The sequence below is a fragment of the Leopardus geoffroyi genome, chromosome A1, assembly GCF_018350155.1.
Source record: "Leopardus geoffroyi isolate Oge1 chromosome A1, O.geoffroyi_Oge1_pat1.0, whole genome shotgun sequence".
Classification (NCBI taxonomy): domain Eukaryota; kingdom Metazoa; phylum Chordata; class Mammalia; order Carnivora; family Felidae; genus Leopardus; species Leopardus geoffroyi.
The window spans coordinates 132,622,252-132,641,547 of record NC_059326.1 but is presented as its reverse complement, the minus strand read 5'-3'; the positions used below and the strand labels follow the sequence as shown (position 1 = coordinate 132,641,547).

Here is a 19,296-nt window from a genome sequence, read left to right as displayed (position 1 = left end):
GCTGTCTGCAGACAGCACACAGCCCGCTCCAGATCTCTGTGCCCCTTTCTCTGCCCCTCCCCAACTTGCCCACATGCTCTCCCTATCAAAAATAAATAAAAATTTAAAAAAAGAAACCTTTTAAAATATGTTTTCTTCATATTTTCAAAGAGGGTAAAAATCAGCAGGGGTGGAGGTGGGGATAGCAGTGGGTAAGAAACACTATCATTTTATGGACTCAAAGAAAACTACTATAAAGCACAGTTCATTATAATGCAGATTATTAAACACAAACTGGGAAAGCCCTGTTAGTAATATAAAACTATCTCATTATTTGAAGGAAGATCCAAAGTATGCCCCTATCAAATACAGACTTAAAATGCAATATTTCCTGTCTTATAACAAATTAATGAACCTCAAAAATTACACATAATGTTGGCTGGAAAAGAGCAAATACCAATAAAAGCAAGGCTTAAAAAACAAACAAACTGGCAGACGGAGTGCCTGGGTGGCTCAGTTGGTTAAACATCTGACTTTGGCTCATCTCATGGTTGTGGGTTCGAGCCCCACCTCAAGCTCTGCGTTGACAGCTCAGAGCCTGGAGCCTGCTTTGGATTCTGTGTCTCCCTCTCTTTCTGCCCCTCCCTTGCTTGTGTTCTCTCACACACTCTCTCTCTCTCATAAATAAATAAACGTTAAAAAAACTGTCGAGGAACTCCTAGGTGGAATTTAAAAAATAAAACCAACCAGCTAAAGGAAAAAAAAGGTAATTAAATGATAGTCTTACATTCAGCTCTGAATGTTAGATCAGGTTCTTAGTCAAAAATTGAGGAGGCCAAAAAGAGTATGTGACTTTCAGCCCAGTGCCAAGCCAAATATTCACTGTACACAGCAAATAGTGTCATGTATAGAGCCATCCTCATTGGAACTCACACAGACCCTTGATTTACTTATGAAATTCGGGTTTCATCTATTATCTTATAAATAACTTTTAGAAATTTTCAATAAATTATGAAAAAGATAGGTTTGAGGTTACAAACTAATGAACTGGGCCAAGTTCAACTTGTATATATACATTTTGCTTGGAAAGAACTTAAAAAAATTAAATTAGAATCTTCTTACAGTTCAGAGTCCTTAACCATATTCTACAGTCTTGCCTATCTAGTCCCTGAATGATTTCAAGTTTGTGAAGTGAAATGCTGGGCATTCTGAGCACATTATATTAAAGTTAATCATTATGCAGGAGCTCATCTTAGAAATTCTCAAGAAAAACGGTCTTTAGTCATTTGCTAAGTTGGCAAAAGAAGTTAAATTCATATGATAGTCCACTTTTTTCCACTGAATTTGAGTTAACATTTATCTAAAGGTAGACAACTTGTCAGGGAAAAATAAAATTATGGTACTGCTACCATTTCTTAGAGTAAATGCTGTTAGTATTTTATCAAATGCTGTCATAGATTCACCTTCCTGTATACATTGTTCTTGAGTTAACAGACATGCCTAGGAACTCACCTGATAGTCATTTACTTCTAGGGAACAAACTATACATATTACCACACAATTTTTTACAATATTAAGAATGAATAGGCTATATGACTGAAGGGTCAAATAAAAAAATTAAGTCATCAAAAATTTAAAAACTCATAAAAAATTTATTGATTTCAGATCACAGTTCATTCAGGATATTCTTCTCTTTCACAATCAGTGGAATTCATTACATACTAAAAATAACACCATATTTACGTACACATAAATTCATTTTCCCAGTAAGAGCTAATCTACCTTTAAGAAGATTTCCCACATATTCACAGTACATAATATCACAGAACACCCATATTTGGTCTAAGTGTCTCTGAATTGTAGCATTACAAGATGGAAGTTCATTGTGCCTGATAATTTGATTGAGTTTTGCCCAAATGTCTTCCAGAGTTTGGTTATTACAAATAGTGTGCTCTATAGTCCATCTTGCCCTATAAAGTGAATGCAAATTCAGTGCCTTTAAACTATCTTGCAATTTTTTAGACAAAGGAAAAATATTTTCAGTGCAATTACTGTTGGGAAGTGAAACACTCCAAAACCTCTTCTTATGCTGTCTTCCCTTTTCTGATTGCTTATCTAGATTTCCAGAATTAGTCTGTTCATTCAGTGTGCGTGACTGGATTAAGTGCTTTTCTTTTTTTAAATTAGGTTGAAATTCCAAAAGATCTATTGTGCAATCATAACTTTGTGATTTAACATCATGTTCTGAAATGGTTAAGTACAGTTTCACATCTTCAGCTGCCTCTTCAGAAATCACAGGTGGTGATCTTTTAGGTTTGAGTGGAAGTTTGGACCCATCATGAGAAAACCAAGGAATAAATCTTGATAGTGGACGTGTAGGAAAGTCTTGAAGTGCTTTCTCTGCAATTTTTGACAGTTGTGTGGGATCATTCTCATATGGTCGATAATGTAATATTACTTCTGTAGTCATTCTGCAGTAATCCAGTCACTCTTAATGAAGAGAAAATTTCTTAGATGTGCTCCTCAGCGCTAGAATGTAATTTATAATTACAAGACTTTCTTTCCAAATCAGAGGGAATCAGGACCTAAAGCGGAAGTATTGCAAAGAATAAGATATGGTAGGGATAACCTACACACAAATCGGGAGAAAAGAAAAAACAAAAACCAATCCCAATATATTTTACCAAGTGTTGTTGGTAAATGTGAATGGAATCCACAAAATTGGAAACCCTCTGTCTAACCAAAATAAGGGATCTGGATTAAATGCCTGGTAAGCCTCAAACTGCTAGTAGTCAACACATTTAGATCAACATGTAAATATTTGTAAGTATTGTCATTAATATATTAGGTAATAATCTTAAGACTATAGCAGAAACAAAGGGTAAATAGGTGATTACTAGGATATTTTATTCATTTGAAGAGAACAAAAATGTAATAATACTTAAAACTTTGAGACATTGAGGAAAATGAAAATCATTGTGATTTTTGATGCATTGAAAAAAATAGATTTTATACTTTAAAATGATATGAATTCTACCAAATACATAGATACACTACTTAACGATTTTCATCCCCAATACTAAGCACCAATAACATGAAAATAGTTAAATTTTGCATTTTAACCAGGCTGGGAACTGGTCTTGTTAAAATGTGTCCTTAGTATAAACGGGGCACTTTCACACTATCAAGACATTAGTACCATGGCTTCTGAATTCCAATTCAGAGGAGGAACAAGAAGGCTAGACCTTAATATTTTTTTTTCCTTTTAGAACAAAGAAGTCTTCAAGCTGTCCCAAATTGGGTCACTGATAGTAAGTTCTAGCATACAGTTAGGCTTCCAAAGTTGCATGAGCCACAATGCAAGCTCTTTCAAATCCTAATTACTGGAGAAAAAAAATGAGAGGTTCTCCCCAAATCATTAGAGAACTCCTTGAAGGGGTTCTCCCATTACTAGAATGGCCATAGGTGGGGACTCCTGTCATGATGTCATAATACTCATTTGATCACCAATTTTGAAGAGTCAGAAGTAATTAATTTCATCATGATTCTTTTCGCCTGTTAATGTCCACTAACTGATTTGACAACTTAAATTCATAAATGACTGTCATCCTTTTTTTTTTTTTTTTTTAAATTTTTTTTTTCAACGTTTATTTATTTTTGGGACAGAGAGAGACAGAGCATGAACGGGGGAGGGGCAGAGAGAGAGGGAGACACAGAATCGGAAACAGGCTCCAGGCTCTGAGCCATCAGCCCAGAGCCCAACGCGGGGCTCGAACTCACAGACCGCGAGATCGTGACCTGGCTGAAGTCGGACGCTTAACCGACTGCGCCACCCAGGCGCCCCAATAAATGACTGTCATCCTTAACACCCATAATTCTTAACATGAATCTAGACATAGCATACTCTTTTTTTTTTTTTTTTTTTTAATGTTTATTTTTGAGAGAGAGTGAGACAGATTGTGACCAGGGGAGGGGTCGAGAGAGGGAGACAAAGAATCTGAAGCAGGCTCCAGGCTCCGAGTTGTCAGCACAGACCCCATGTGGGACTCGAACCATGAGATCATGACTTGAACCGAAGTTGGTCACTTAAACGACTGAGCCACCCAAGCGCCCCTAAACATAGCATATTCTTAATTTTTTTTTTTTTTTAACATTTATCCATTTTTAAGAGTGAGAGAGACACAGTGTGAGCAGGGGAGGGGCAGAGAGAGAGGGAGAGGCAGAATCTGAAGCAGACGTCCGGAATCTGACGCAGAATCTGACGCAGAATCTGAGCTGTCAGCACAGAGCCCGACGCAGGGCTCGAAATCAGAGACCTGGAGATCATGACCTGAGCTAAAGTCGGAAGCTTAACTGCCTGAGCCACCCAGGCTCCCCTAAACATAGCATATTTTTAAAACAATAATGCTTTTATTTTTTTCTTTCCTTTTCTTTACAGTTTCACACTTTAAGATACTGCATTGAGAATTATTTTTGTTTGAAAATATTCAATGTTGTACTATGAGGATGATGAAGTTGTGACAGCTCATTTTTTTACATATATAAGAAAGTGAACTTAAATGATCATATAAGTTGGTACACTTGGCATCCAACAATCAGTACAATTAGACTTGTTAAAATCTTGAAAGTTTCTTAAATTTCTGAAAGATATTAATATCTATTTACATACTTGATATGGGATTAAGAAATAACATGACAGTTTCTTTTCCTTTTTCTCCAGAAAGAACCCATCTCAGTGTAACTCATTTGCTCAGGCTCAGCTTACAGGTCATATATTTATATTAATATTGTTGTTTTTCAGCTCTATAGTCAGAGACAGATTTATTAATTTTTTTTTTCAACGTTTATTTATTTTTGGGACAGAGAGAGACAGAGCATGAACGGGGGAGGGGCAGAGAGAGAGGGAGACACAGAATCGGAAACAGGCTCCAGGCTCTGAGCCATCAGCCCAGAGCCTGACGCGGGGCCGAACTCCCGGACTGCGAGATCGTGACCTGGCTGAAGTGGCTTAACCGACTGCGCCACCCAGGCGCCCCGAAATAGATTTATTAAACCGAGCTATCAGTATATGATTTTATGTTACAAATGAGACTGTTGAGCTTCTGGAATGTTTAATGCCTACATCATAACTGTGTACAAGATAATGGTCCGTCAAAATGGATGCCAAAAGAAGGTAAACGAAATTCAACTGAATTCAAATGTCTATCCAATCTCTTCTCAGCTCAGTTCAAGAAGTTATTGGAAACCACACAGTAGAGCATCCAAGAAATAAGTGCGTTTGGGGAAGTAGAAAACAGATGAAATACAGCTGAAAGCATTTTAAATAAAAAGTTTTCAGAAAACAGTAATTCCAGAAAACTCTGCCCTGTTCGTTTTCCCTAAATAATAATACAATTACATCATCAAACTTACTCAAAATTTTCTGCTGTGTACAGAAAACGAAAGCTGACATCAATTCTCCCACATCCACACTACTTTGAAGTAAACTGCAATAAGTTATAGCAAATCTAAATTATACATTGTTGTACTATGTATCTCAAAACCCTTGGCACTGCTAAAACTAGACTAATTTTGCTGATCAAACTGAAGACTGGTAACTTCGTCAGTGCTACACAAAGACACAAGAGACAAGGAAAAATCACCGGAGATGCCTACTGTACATCATCTTGGCTCACAAGGCTCTAGGGACGTTAGCTTCTCTGACTAAAAATGGTCTGGTTACTGCAAGCAGCATATAACACAACGAGTGATTTATCGGGTATCTACTACATTCTAGAGGAACGCAACATAAGTCTCTCAAACCTAAAAAGCAAAGAAGAAAAATTGCTTCCTTCCTCTCGGCGCCGAAGGACACAGCAAGAATGCAGGAACTAATGGTGTTTACGAAGGACGAGGCCTACATCCCCGGGACCAGGCCTAGGTGGCAAAGGCTTCGAGAACTAGCGAGAGAACAGAAAACAGACTAAACGGAGTCAGGTTCGTGAAAGTTTACCTTTCAGGGCCAGCAGGTGCTCCTGTTTGGGGGGATTCACTTCCATTTTGAACGGCACTTTCGACCCACTGCCTACGGCAGCTGGGTAGGTTCAAAGCAGCCCGGAAGAAAACAGTAAAGCGTACGTTCGGGAAGATCGAATGCACTCCCAACAGTTTCTGCTGGTAGTGCCTTAAATTCTCTTCTTACGACGTCCTTTAGGTACTCAACGGCTTCTTTTCACCAAAGCCATCTCTTATTTCTTAGCGATTTATACATAAAATACTTCTCTGTTTTCCAGCCACAAATCACACATAGCGTCTTCCAGAAACCACTCCTCGCTGACAGTACATAACCCCACAGATGACTACATGGCGGAGTAGAGGGAAAAAAAAAACAACAAAAAAAACACCTAGTGTGGCATCCTGGGATTTGTAGTTTAAACAAAAACCGCACTGCATGCAGGGAGATGTAGTCTCCCGAAGTCCTCACGTCTATTCTGCAATTAGGAAGCGATCGTTTCTAAAACGGGAGTTTCACTCCAAAATTTTACTTCTTGTTTTATCCTTTCTTTTTTCTTTCTTTAATTTTATTCCTTCCATACTTCAGTCTCCTAAATAACAGCAATAAAAACAGCAAACCGTTCATACACAGGGATCGGCTTCCCAAGAGCTAGGGACTGACAGGAGGAGCTCTGAGGTCAGCCCAGCCGTGCCCGGCGTCGTACTGCGCCTGTGCGGTAGCGGCGAGCGCCGAGGCTTCTGGGTAGATGGTCCTACCCCGCCCCTTAGTTGAAGGCGGTGACGGCTGCTTCTGCGGCACCGCTCCTCCTAGGATGGCTACTCTGGTTGTAAACAAGCCTGGAGCGGGACTAGACAGTGGCCGTCAGGGCAGCCGGGGTACGGCCGTGGTGAAGGTGAGGGACTTTGCGTGCTCCGTTCTCCACCTTCGGCCTCCCTTCGGTTTATCCCTGAGTTCTGGCGGCGACGCCCCGGCCGTCTTCGGGCAGGATGCGCGGCCTTTGCGTCCCTCTCGGCTTTACATGCCTTGTTCCCCACTCCGCGATCTTTTCTCTTTGCGGGCGTGAAGTTGCCTGGTCTTCTGTTAATACCAGTTCTTTACTTGACATCGCCGATGGGGATATTTGTGAAAATGATCGTATGGGCCTGTGAGACTGACTTCGACCGGTCTTTTCCCTAGATCCTCTGCTTTTGGTTAAGTTCAACAGGCATTAGCTTTTTTTTTTACTAAATTGAACCATTATTATCGCTAGGTACTATGTTAAGTATTGTAGCTCGTTAATAATCTACCTATGAAGTATATGATCATTACCGTTTTGCAGGTGAGGAAACTCAGGTTTGGGTTAACACAGTGAGCCAGGGTTGACTGCCTTTAAAGTCTGTTTTTCATCATCACACTAATTCTAGGCGTGTGTTAGTGGTTGATCTGCCCCCTCCTCTCTTGGTAGTACAGTCTTTCAACACTTGAGAAGTCTCCCAGCAGCAGCATGGTTGGGCAATAACGTTAAGGTATACCAATTGCCTATGGTTTGAGGTTTGAAATTCTACCATGGTTGAGTACTTCAAAATGTATTTGCTAAAACATCAATTGAAATACGTGGGATTCACGTTTCCCCTTCACTATAAAGTCATGGAAAGATTTGGAAGGGAGAACTGATCTCAGTCGTTTGTAGAAGACTTTCAGGATTATTATAATCTCAGTTATTGGTATTTGTCATTACTGGTTACATATTAGAATAACAGGATTTAAAAAAAAAATACCCTAGTTATGCACACTTCCTCCTCCAGTTCTGATTAACCTGACATAAGTATATTTTTTTACATTTCCAGAATTGATTTTAATGTGCAGGTAGAGTTGAGAACTACTATACCAGATAATATCTGAAGTTCTTTTAAGATCTTGGATAATAGGCACCTAATGTTGGGTTTAGATGACAACAAATGATATATTTCTGCTTACGAGTATATTATCAATCAGTGTTGGTGGCTTTTGATTCATCTGACCTTTATATATCAGTGAAGTTATTCTGAAGGTACACGGCGTATCTGAGATACAGAGGGAGCCCTGTTAGGCATGTTGTATGGTTGAGCATTTATTGATTTGTGCTTTATCTAAGTAGAGAATTCCTAAAGATAATTTTGTGAATTAACTTGAGTCAGTAAGTTGTAATTAGAATGGATATTATTGCTGTATCTATCTTTGTTACACTTAGTTGCCTTAAAATCTCAAAAATATACTAAAGTCTGATATAATTCAAATTTGTTACAGTAAAGAGTTTAATATGTTAGAGCTTCACTTCGTTCATCTTTATCTTTTTTTTAAACGTTCGTTCATTTTTTTGAGAGAGCATGAGCGGGATGGGGCATAGAGAGAGGGAAAAAGAGGATCTGAAGCGGGCTGCACAGCAAGGCCTGGTAGGCTCAAACTCACAAACTGAGATCATGACCCGACCTGAAGTCAGGCACCCAACTGCCTGGCCCACCCAGGCGCCCCACATTTTTGTCTTTATATGTAAAATGTGCCTGAGCTTTGCGGCAGAATAGTCTTTTTTGGCAAGATCCTTATGCTGTAATTTGTAGGGAGTATGGTGGCATAAATTTAAAAAACAAAAACAAACTCATTGTCATTTTCATAGATGAAAGCAGAAATTATTCATTGGAAGTTGAAAGTTGAAGTATATGATGCTAATATGTAAAATGACCTATTTAATGAACAAGCTGAGAGTGACATGGTTTTTTCACTAGAAAAAGACAAAAATCTAACATTCTGAAATTCACATTCAAAAAGGAAAAAGGAGTCAGGAAAGTTTCTTTTGAAGAGTGAGTCTCCTTAGCACTTCTAAAATATGGTCTGGTTTATTAAAGTTTTATTTACATGTGATAAGTTTGTAGCTCTCCTTGGCATATTTGTGAAGTTTATAAAATTAAGAGCTTTTCTCTTATCTAGGATTTAATTTCTTGGGCTTTTAGCCACACTTCCTAATGATAAATACTGAAGAAAGAATGTCTTACTCTATTGTTAACTGAGTTGATGTGAAATAATCTAATAACTTTATTTTTGGACCCATGTTTGGTTTATAAATCAGTTGTATGTTGCTAGTGCTTTTTGAAAAAAACCTGTGGTAGCAACTTAAGTTTTTTTTATCTTCTGTAATTATGGGGTCACAGATACAAGGTATGAATGGACTAAGTAAAATTTAATTTGATTCTTTGAAGTATATGATCATAAACAAGTTTATGTTAGAATAGCAAGAACATCTATTAAAAATGTTGCATTTGTTTTACATCTAATTGTGTTGTATCTTTTCTGTATTTGATTGAATTTGATATTTAAGTGAGGATGTTTAAAAAATTTTTTAATGTTTTATTTATTTTTAAGACAGAGAGAGACAGAGCATGAGTGGGGATGGGGCAGAGAGAGAGGAAGACACAGAATCTGAAGCAGGCTCCAGGCTCTGAGCTGTCAGCACAGAGCCTGATGTGGGCCTCGAACTCACGAACTGTGAGATCATGACCTGGGCGGAAGTCGGACGCTCAACCGACTGAGCCACCCGGGCGCCCCTAAGTGAGGATGTTTAAATAAAAATTCTTTCCTGCCTTTTTTAAAAACGTAGGTTAACTATTCCAGTGTAATTAATTTCCTTTATAGCCTGCTAGAAAGTTAGTATGCCTGTATAAAAACATATATATATATATATATATATATATATATATATATATATATATGCTCTTTCACTCCTCAGTTTAATGCAAAAGCTATGTATTCTATGTATCATTTTTCACTTTGCTTTATTTGTGTGAAATCATTCTGTTTGTGTACATAGAAAACTTCCTCTTTCTCCATAGACTGCATAGTTTGTGGTACATGAATATACTATATTTTCTAGTCTGTACTGGTACATATTTACTTTGTTTCCAATCTTTTACAAATGCAAATGGTGCTATAAGGAATAACATAGAGACTGCTTCACACATGTGTAATATATTTGTAGGATGAATTCCTGGAAATAGAATTACTAAACCATGTAGGGGTGCCTGGGTGGCTCAGTTGGTTGAACATCCGACTCTTGATTTTGGCTCAGGTCATGATCCCAGGATCATGGGATCCAGCCCCATGTTGGGCTTTGTGTTGGGTGTGGAGCCTGTTTGAGATATTCTCTCTCTCTTTCTCTCTCTCTCTCTCTCGCTCTCACTCTCACTCCCTCCCCCTCTGCCCCCTCCCTCCTTTCCCCCTATCTTTCTCTCTCCCTCTGCTCCTCTCCCCTGCTGGTGCACTCTCTTAAAAAAAAAAAAAAAAAAAAAAAAAAAAGAATACCTGCTTTCCCACACTTTCACCAGCGCAACAAAGAGTTATTGACCTGTTTGATCTAATCTGAAAACTGGAAACAGTATATTGGTGTAGGTTTAATTGCATTTCAAAGTTTTTTGAGTGAGATTGGACATCTTTTCATGTATTTAAAGAGTTGTTTTCATGTCTTTCTGTGAACTATGTATTACATTTAAGACTGTCTTGAACCATACTGGGATGCAAGCCAATTAGAAGTTATGAATTTACAGTGAAAAATGTTTGTATTTCATGCACTAAGTCCAAATTAATTACAGAGCTAATATTTTTAATATATTAAGTGTGATTTCCAGTAAGCATTTTCTGGTTTTTGTCTTGCATTATTTACTTGTTGGGGGATGGTGGTTGGGCTGAACTGTTTAAAACAATTTTTTTTTTAAGTTTATTTATTTTGAGAGAGAGAAAGTGCAAATGGGGGAGGAACAGAGAGAGAGAGAGAGAGAGAGAGAGTGAGTGAGTGTGAGTGAGTGAGTCCCTGCACTGTTAGTGCAGAGCCTGCTGCAGGGTTTGAACTCAAGAACCATGAAATGGTGACCTGAGCCAAAGTTGGATGTTTAACCTACTGAGTCACCTAGGTGCCTCCCCTCTTTTTAAAAACTTTAATTTTGTCAGACTTTATTTATATAAGCACACCAGCGGTTGGTTGTTTGGAATGCCCTGTTTCTGGGGGCTTTTTGGTCTAACAGGGAAAGACATTGGCTTATTGGAAAGCCAATAAGGGAATTAAAGTGCTCTGGGGTTTTAAGATTAAACACTTATCCATGGTGCATGATGGCCCAAGGCATAGTGTGCTCATTTCAGTTGGACTGACCCGTGTGGGTAGGCTGAGAGATATAGTTGTTTAGAAATTTGTTAGTTTACTAATGTTAAAAAGAGGATCCACAAGAAAAATGTCTGTTTAGCTATTTCCTCAGCATCAACATAAAGAAAGAGGCAAAAACAGTTTATCCTGTTCTAGGAACTACAAATTGTTTCATATAGTTTGAGAATAGAGTCTGAAGGGGGTTGCAATAAAGCAGTAGGACAGAGGACAGATTGTAGTAGGTCATGGATGACAGACATAAGGGTTTGTGGCATAATTGTTCAACGTGGGTATTAAAAAAAATAAAATTCTGAAACATTTCAGCTATATTTGGAAGTAACAGTACTAACAGTACTTCATTAATAAAAATATAGGTTGTTGACTTAATTCTAAAAGCACTCATGTGCTTGGGAATCAATATGCTGATTTTTGTTGCCTTTCCTTTGACTGCATGGCCTTGGGCAAGTCATGTGCCTGTAATTGGAACTATATAGACAAAATATTTTCTAACCGAGGGGAATTATTTATTAATTGAGAACAAGGAATTGAAATTTAAGTCTTAGCTGATCTCTTGTCTTTACATTATATAATATAAACACTAGAAGATACTTGAAAGTTACTTATAGTCTTTTCTGAACAGGTTCTTGATTATTTACAAGGGTTAAATGTCACCCTAGTACATATTTCAGATTATTTTTGTTAAAATTAATGATGATTTTTGGGGGGTAATTTCGGAGAAATTGCTTAAGAATGCAACTTCGGTAGAATTATATAGTGTACAGATTCCGATATAATGAATCAAGTCATAATTTTCAAAAGATAAAGATATTAATTTACATTATTTTTGTCCCTAACACTTGACATTTCAAGGAGATTTCACTATGATATAGTTTTGGTAGGGTCTGTCAGATGATATGATAAAAAGATGATTTAAGGTTTTACAATCTAGACTGTTTTTTTTCATGGAGAAATAAAGTGACTTAGAAAGATTGATTTAATATGTTCGATCAAGTTTTTTTTTTGGCCTGAAGTATGTATGCTTTTAAAATCATTTAAAGAGCACATGTTCCCATGCCAATTATTAGGTGCTGGAGTGTGGAGTTTGTGAAGATGTCTTTTCTTTGCAAGGAGACAAAGTTCCTCGCCTTCTGCTTTGTGGCCACACAGTCTGTCATGACTGTCTTACCCGTCTGCCTCTTCATGGAAGAGCAATCCGTTGCCCTTTTGATCGACAAGTAACAGATCTAGGTAGGAAAATATATTGTATTTAAGATTGAAAATTGTTTGGTTTATTTGTGTGAAAAGGAGTTTGTATAGTCATTGATTACTGTAGGGTTCTAGGTTAGAAGAGATGTATGGAAAAGGATTATCTTCACTTGTTCTAGTTCTAGTTTACTTAGAGGAGTTATTTTAGCTAAATGTATATTTCATACAGTGGTTTTCAAACACAAATCATAGGTAATTTTTAGTTATGAAATCAATTTAATTGGTTGTGAACATGCTTTTTTAAAGAAGAAATGGAAAAAAAATGTGTGTTGCACTCTGAAGGTGAATATTGGTGTGTGAAACTTTTCTTTCAGATGTATACATTATATATGAACATATTTTTAAAACCATGCATATATAAATATATATAAGTAAGCATATATCTAAGTACTTATAAGTAAATATATATATAAGTAAGTATGCATATGTGTACATACACACATATATACACATATGTAGGTTATCCTGTGTTGAAAGGGAAAATGTATTTCTTACTGGAGGTTGCTGTAAAAAGTATTTTAAAGCACTTGTTTTAATATATGTAGTAAAAGTCAGTGACAAAATAGTTTTTAAAAAGTATAAAGAAAAATAGTAGAACTTTATGTTTTTACTGAGAATGCTGAAGAGTTGGGGCGCCTGGGTGACTTAACAAGAGTTAAGCATCCCACTCCTGATTTCAGCTCAGGTCATGATCTCACATTTTGTGGGATTGAGCTGACAGCACAGAGCCTGCTTGGGATTCTCTCCCTGTCTCTCTCTGCTCCTCCCGTCCTTGCTCACCTGCACTCTCTCTGTCTCTGTTAAAAATAAATAAATAAACTTAAAAAAAAAAAAGAATGCTGAGGTTTTCTTTTAATGTTTATTTATTTTGAGAGAAAGAGCATGAGTAGGGGAGAGCAGAGGAGAGGGAAGGAGAGAATCCTAAGCAAGTTCTGTGCCATCGCTATAGAACCCTACTTGGGCCTGGATCTCACAAACCATGAGATCATGACCTGAGCTGAAATCGAGTAGTATGCCTAGTTGACTGAGTCACCCAGGTGCCCCAGGAGTTTCTGTTTTTTTAAAGAGAATTTTTAACAAGACAATAGTTCTAGCAATAAAAAGAAATTAGGGAAAATTTGAATTTTGAAAATTTAGACATTATTAATGATATTAATAATTAAATATATGATAAATTACTGTTAGGTATGAGGTGAAATGATTAATATTCCATTTTATTAGATTTAGTTTTTATTTTTATATTTGTTTTAGGAGATTCAGGTGTTTGGGGATTGAAAAAAAATTTTGCTTTATTGGAGCTTTTGGAACGACTACAGAATGGACATATTGGCCAATATGGAGTTGCAGAAGAAGCCATTGGGATATCTGGAGAGGTATTGATTGAATTTATTAAAATATTTATTATGAGCATGAATTTTTTCTTTTATTTTAAAATATAAGTATAATCTTACCTCACTTGCTTCGGTAGATAGGAATCCAGAAACACAACTTTTCATTACATTACAGTTTTATAGGAAATAATATTCCCAACTGATAGAAAGTAAAACTTAAACTTGAATTCACTGAAAATACTATACCCAAAGTATATTTTATGTATAAACTTACCTCCTTATTATAATTCAGTTCTATCCAAGGATAAAGTCAAGAGTTAGAAGGTTATGGAAAAGTAAAAAGAAGTGGAAGCTACATTAAACCAGAGGATGCAAAAGTGAATCAACAATAAACAGTATGGTGCAAAGAAAGAAAGAGAAACTCCATCAAAGAGGCCATTTAGTGTAGAGGCCAAATGCCTTAAAGATAGCAGTAGCTCTTGAGGGAATTAATACTATAAATATCTTCATGAAAAGTTTAAATGTGTAAGTATACTCTATCCAACAGGCTGGTCATCCAGTAAATATTAGGATGCTGCCCATTAACACAGGTTGAAATACATTTTTTACACTTAATTATATGCATAGCTCATATACTGTACTAGATATAAGAATAGTTGAGTAAATAACAGTTAATGATTTCAGTGGTCAACTTTAAAACCACAGGTTTAGAATCAAGGAAACAAATGTCAGATTGATTTCTACTTTTCTTCTGTTAGATCATGATTTCTTTATATAAAGTGAATCACTGAAGTGAATTTCAAACTAGAGCACTGTTTCCTAAAAGTTTTGCAGTTCCTTCACATGCTATATCTTTTATCTTTCAAAAGACATTAGAATATTATCTAATGTTGTCCTTGTAAATATTAATCATGTCTGAAAAATAGGAGACATGTATTTTTTATTTTACTTGTTGAACTTTGGGTTCATTTTAAAATTTAATATGATAATTAATGATACCATTGGTGTTTTTTCTAATTTTTATTTCTGGAATAATTTATGCCAGATTGCTCCCTTTCCAATTAGGCCTTTTAATATTCATCATAAGTTTTCAAAACATTCTTGATTATCTGTTATATAAAGTTTTTCAAGTTGAAATGCTTTTAAGTAATTCATGAAAATTAGAAATAATATTTAAGAACTTATATATAACATAGGATTTTTATTTTTTCTTTAAACTAGCTTAAATCAGTGCTTTTTCAGCATGGATTACACAGTGAACTCACCTATGGAGTTTTAGAAAAAAATACACAGATTAGGCCTCATCTATAACCTATTGGAATTTCATAGGTTAGAGTCTGAGCATCTGTGTTTTTAAACGCTTTGCATCTGATTCTTATGCACACATCTGGTTCTCACAGTAGCCTTCACACTTCTCTTCTGCTACGTCACCATGATAAGTGGTATTTAAAGTAGTGGTGGGGGAGCCTGGCTGGTTCACTTGGTGAAGCATGCCAATGTTGTTGTCAGGGTTGTGGTAAGTTCTAGTGCCATATAGGGTATAGAGATTACTGCAAAATAAAATCTTTAATAAAATTGAAAACTAAAGCAGTGGGGATGTATTTATTATCAACTTTCTTTTTTAGTCTTAAAAGATGTCTAAAAAAGAGATTTCTAGCCTCTAGTTTTCAGTTTCTTGCGTATAAGCTGAGGGGATTTCATAGAAGATATCTTTACACTGACTGTAAATCTATGAGGATAGTTCTCTTTTTGGCCCCAAATTCATAGCATGGATTGATAATAAGTTTTGGAAATAGCTTCTCACTTACCTATAGAAGTGAATACTTTTGGAGTGTCTGAGTGACTCAGTTGGTTATGTGTCAGACTCTTGATTTTGGCTCAGGTCATGATCCCAAGGTACGTGAGATTGAGCCCTGGATAGTGCTCTGCACCGATAGCATGAAACCTGCTTAAGATTCTCTCTCCCTCTCTGTCTCTTCCCTGATTGTGTGCACGTGCAAGGGCACTCTCTCTCTCAGATAAACAAACTATTAAAAAAAAAAACTCAGAAAACAAAATGAATACTTTCTTAGGTGAGTAGTAAATGACCTTTTTACTTAATTGCCGGTATATTTTCACATGTAAAGCCTGGTCAGTTAAGAAAAGATTATGGGGGGAAAAAGGAAGGATTATGGGCTTGTATATTTTAAAATTTAGCATGTTGTAATGATGGAGGTTCAGTTTGAAGACATTAATTTTTTGTTTATCAGAGTATCATTCGTTGTGATGAAGATGAAGCTCACGTTGCATCTGTATATTGCACTGTGTGTGCAACTCACTTGTGCTCAGAGTGTTCTCAAGTTACTCATTCTACGAAGACATTAGCAAAGCACAGACGAGTGCCTCTGGCTGACAAACCTCATGAGAAAACCATGTGCTCTCAGCATCAGGTACACGCCATTGAGTTTGTTTGCTTGGAAGAAGGCTGTCAGACTAGTCCACTTATGTGCTGTGTCTGCAAAGAGTATGGAAAACACCAAGGTCACAAGGTATGATTATAATTAGACTGGATGACTCTACCTGGTTTATCGGCCTACCATTTGTTTCCATTGACTACTTTATGCCAAGTAGGGATTGAAGAAGAGTTCAGTGATGAATGAGTTGAGCTTGGTAGCATGAAAAGAAATGAGAGATTCAATTTCTGAATGTCATAACAAAAATTTCAGAAGCCTCATGATTCTTTCTTCATTGAAAAATAGTTTTCCAGCAGGAAACAAAAGTTCTCTGTGTGCATGTTTTCTTAATGAACTGGATTGTTTTGACAGTACTTAAGTCTTTTGATGAACTGATGTTTATGGTAAAATCATAAAGTGAGTCTCTTGGATTCTTATTTAACAATAAATGGACTCCCAAATTTTAAATTATTTCTTTGAAGGAAAAATAGTTTTGTGATGAAGATACATTAGTATTTACTATCTTGTGCTTTTGTAAATGTGTTATAAAAGCCACTTGAGACTGATGCTTTTTCTTATTATTATAGGAGTGATTTAAATAGCATTTTATATTGTTAGTCAGTACCATGAGTTCTTTTCTATAATTGTGTTGCATTTTAGCATTCAGTATTGGAACCAGAAGCTAACCAGATCCGAGCATCAATTTTAGATATGGCTCACTGTATACGGACCTTCACTGAGGAAATCTCAGATTATTCTAGAAAATTAGTTGGAATCGTTCAGCACATTGAAGGAGGAGAACAAATAGTGGAAGATGGAATTGGAATGGCCCACACAGAACATGTATGGAATTTTTTTCTTCTGTACTTTCTTACCCTTTGTACTTGTCACCTTTTCATTTTTTTAATTTATTGGGCAATTACGTTGTGCTAGTACTGCACTAGTCACTGAAAACAAGTTTTATAAAAAGTCTCTATCTTCATAGAGTTTATAATCCATCATGGAAGAGAGACATTTTCAAATGTAGTAACTATTTTGTAGGGGAAGTACAGGATGCCTTAGTAATGCATAAGAGTGGCAATAATTTAGCTGCCTCAGGGAAGGCTATCTGGAATATGTGGTGTCTAAACTGAGACTTGAAGAAATTTAGTCAGGGAGAAGAGTGTGGTGGGGAGTGAGTTGTCCCAGAGAGGGAAGCACGTGTTAAAATGCCTGGAAGTGAGAATTGGACATATTATAGAACAACTCAGTTCACTACACTTGAATCTTTGAGTATTGGATGGGACAGGGCAAGAAAAAAATGTTGGAGAGTTAAGGGCCAAATCATGGAGGATATTATTAGCTCTGTTAAAGAGGTTGGACTTGATTATAAGGGCAGTGATGAGCCGCTGAAGAATTAGCATAGAAATAACATAATCAGATTTGCATTAAGAAAGGTTGCTCTTAGGGGCTCCTGGGTGGCTCAGTTGGTTAGGCATCTGACTCTTGATTTTCAGCTCAGGTCATGATCTCGTGCTTCATGGGATTGAGCCCTGTGCCCGACTCCACACTGAACATGGAGCCTGCTGAAGATTAATTCTCTCTCTCTCTTTCACTCTGTCAAAATCATAATCATAATCATAAATTACTTAGAAATCAAATAAAATACAAAATTTGGTTCCTCATTTTCACTAGCTACATTTCAAGTATATTCACGTACATATAGCTAATGGCTACCATATTGAACCACACAGATACAGAATGTGCCCATCATCATTGAAGGTTCTACTGGACATTTTATGCTAGAGTGGAAATACTTTATTCCTTCAGTGAGTATTTATGGAACCCATACAATAGCTAGACACTGTTTTAGCATTGTTCTAGCTAAGGAGACACTGCCAAAAAGCTCTGCCTTTGCAGTTTACATTCTAATGTGGAAAAAGGGTCAGTACTAATGGCAAAAGTATGTTAAGTGCTATGGAGTGTTATATGGGGTGTTCCTGGATAGACTCCCTAAGAAAGGGACATTGAGCAAAGACCTAACGCAGATAAGAAAGGAACCATGCTAATATTTGGGGAAAGAATATTCCAGGCAGAGAGAAGAGCAAGTGCAAAGGCCCTGAAGTTGGAGTGTGTCTGGTGCACTTAGGAAACTGTGAGGAGTTCTCAGTTTGGCAGCACATAAACTAAAATTGGAATGATGCAGCAAAGATTAGCATGGTGCCTGTGTGAGGATGACACATAAATTTGTAAAGTATTTCATATTTTTAAGGATTAAAAGGTACAGACTTCCAGTTATAAAATAAGTAATGGAAATGAAAAGTACAGCATGGGGAATATAGTTAGTAATACTGTAATAACGTTGTATGGTGACAGATACTAACTACACTTAGTGTGCTGAGTACCACGTAATGTGTAGAATTGTTAGATCAGTATGTTGTTCACCTAGAACTAATACAACATTGTATGTCAAGTACACTTCAATTACAAAAACCCAGCAACCATGAGGGGGTCAAATGCACCTAGAGTAGAATGATTGAGGAGAGCATAGCAGGTGTTGAGATCACAAAGGGTCTTATGGATATTTGCTTTTCTTTCTGCCACAAATGTTCTTCCTCAAGATAATCTTGTAGTCACCTTCTTCAGGTCTTTGCTCAGATGTTGCTTTTTCAGGGAGTCTGTTCTTGAACACTCCCTGTAAAGGACTTTGGCATTTACTGAGTGGAATGGGAAATCATTAGAGAGTTTTGGGCAAAAGAATAATCATCTTCCTGACTTAACATTTTTTTTTTTATAATATATTCTTTTTTTTTTTAACATTTATTTATTTTTGAGACAGAGACAAAGCATGAACGGGGGAGGATCAGAGAGAGAGGGAGACACAGAACCTGAAACAGGCTCCAGGCTCTGAGCAGTCAGCACAGAGCCCAACGTGGGGCTTGAACTCACAGACCCTGAGATCATGTCCTGAGCTGAAGTCAGACGCTTAACCGACGGAGCCACCCAGGTTCCCCCTGACTTAACATTTTAAAAGGATCCGTCTGGCTGCTAGGTGGAGAATACTCTGTAGAGGGCAGTAGTGGATCTATTGAGGCCAATTAGAAAACTATTGTAATAATCAGGTGAGCGATGATAATGTCATAGATCAGGTCAGTAGAGGTGAAGGTGATG

The 19,296-nt window shown here is 36.9% G+C and overlaps 3 protein-coding genes and 1 non-coding gene across 13 annotated transcripts in view; 2 read left to right on the top strand and 2 right to left on the bottom strand.

Annotated features, from left to right (window-relative positions):
- The window catches only part of TRAPPC13 (trafficking protein particle complex subunit 13), a 39,965-nt gene extending 33,292 nt beyond the window's left edge, over nt 1-6,673 (bottom strand). For 4 of the 8 annotated variants that reach the window (XM_045494686.1, XM_045494697.1, XM_045494714.1 and 1 more), the window contains exon 1: nt 5,972-6,346. In XM_045494686.1, coding sequence (XP_045350642.1) covers nt 5,972-6,017 — 46 coding nt within the window. In that variant the 5' untranslated portion in view covers nt 6,018-6,346. Of the gene's footprint in view, nt 1-5,971 lie in introns of all 8 variants that reach the window. The other 4 variants (XM_045494707.1, XM_045494725.1, XM_045494746.1 and 1 more) reach the window with 2 other exon arrangements.
- SHLD3 (shieldin complex subunit 3) lies at nt 1,612-2,564 on the bottom strand. The gene has a single exon (XM_045494802.1). The coding sequence runs from the start codon at nt 2,447-2,449 to the stop codon at nt 1,694-1,696; it is 756 nt and encodes a 251-aa protein (XP_045350758.1). The 5' UTR covers nt 2,450-2,564; the 3' UTR covers nt 1,612-1,693.
- Nucleotides 6,674-6,717: 44 nt separating the features above from the next.
- Nucleotides 6,718-19,296, top strand: part of TRIM23 (tripartite motif containing 23) — a 36,707-nt gene continuing 24,128 nt past the window's right edge. For 2 of the 3 annotated variants that reach the window (XM_045494662.1, XM_045494671.1), the window contains exons 1-5: nt 6,719-6,866; nt 12,203-12,365; nt 13,635-13,756; nt 15,964-16,242; nt 16,807-16,989. In XM_045494662.1, coding sequence (XP_045350618.1) covers nt 6,720-6,866; nt 12,203-12,365; nt 13,635-13,756; nt 15,964-16,242; nt 16,807-16,989 — 894 coding nt within the window. In that variant the 5' untranslated portion in view covers nt 6,719. Of the gene's footprint in view, nt 6,867-12,202; nt 12,366-13,634; nt 13,757-15,963; nt 16,243-16,806; nt 16,990-19,296 lie in introns of all 3 variants that reach the window. The other variant, XM_045494652.1, reaches the window with a different exon arrangement.
- Nucleotides 18,288-18,394, top strand: LOC123581668. The gene has a single exon (XR_006703920.1). It is a non-coding gene; the product is annotated as a U6 spliceosomal RNA (small nuclear RNA).

What these genes read in the sequence shown, in the direction of transcription:
- SHLD3 (XM_045494802.1), bottom strand. Translation starts at nt 2,449, where the DNA reads ATGACTACAGAAGTAATATTACATTATCGACCATATGAGAATGATCCC.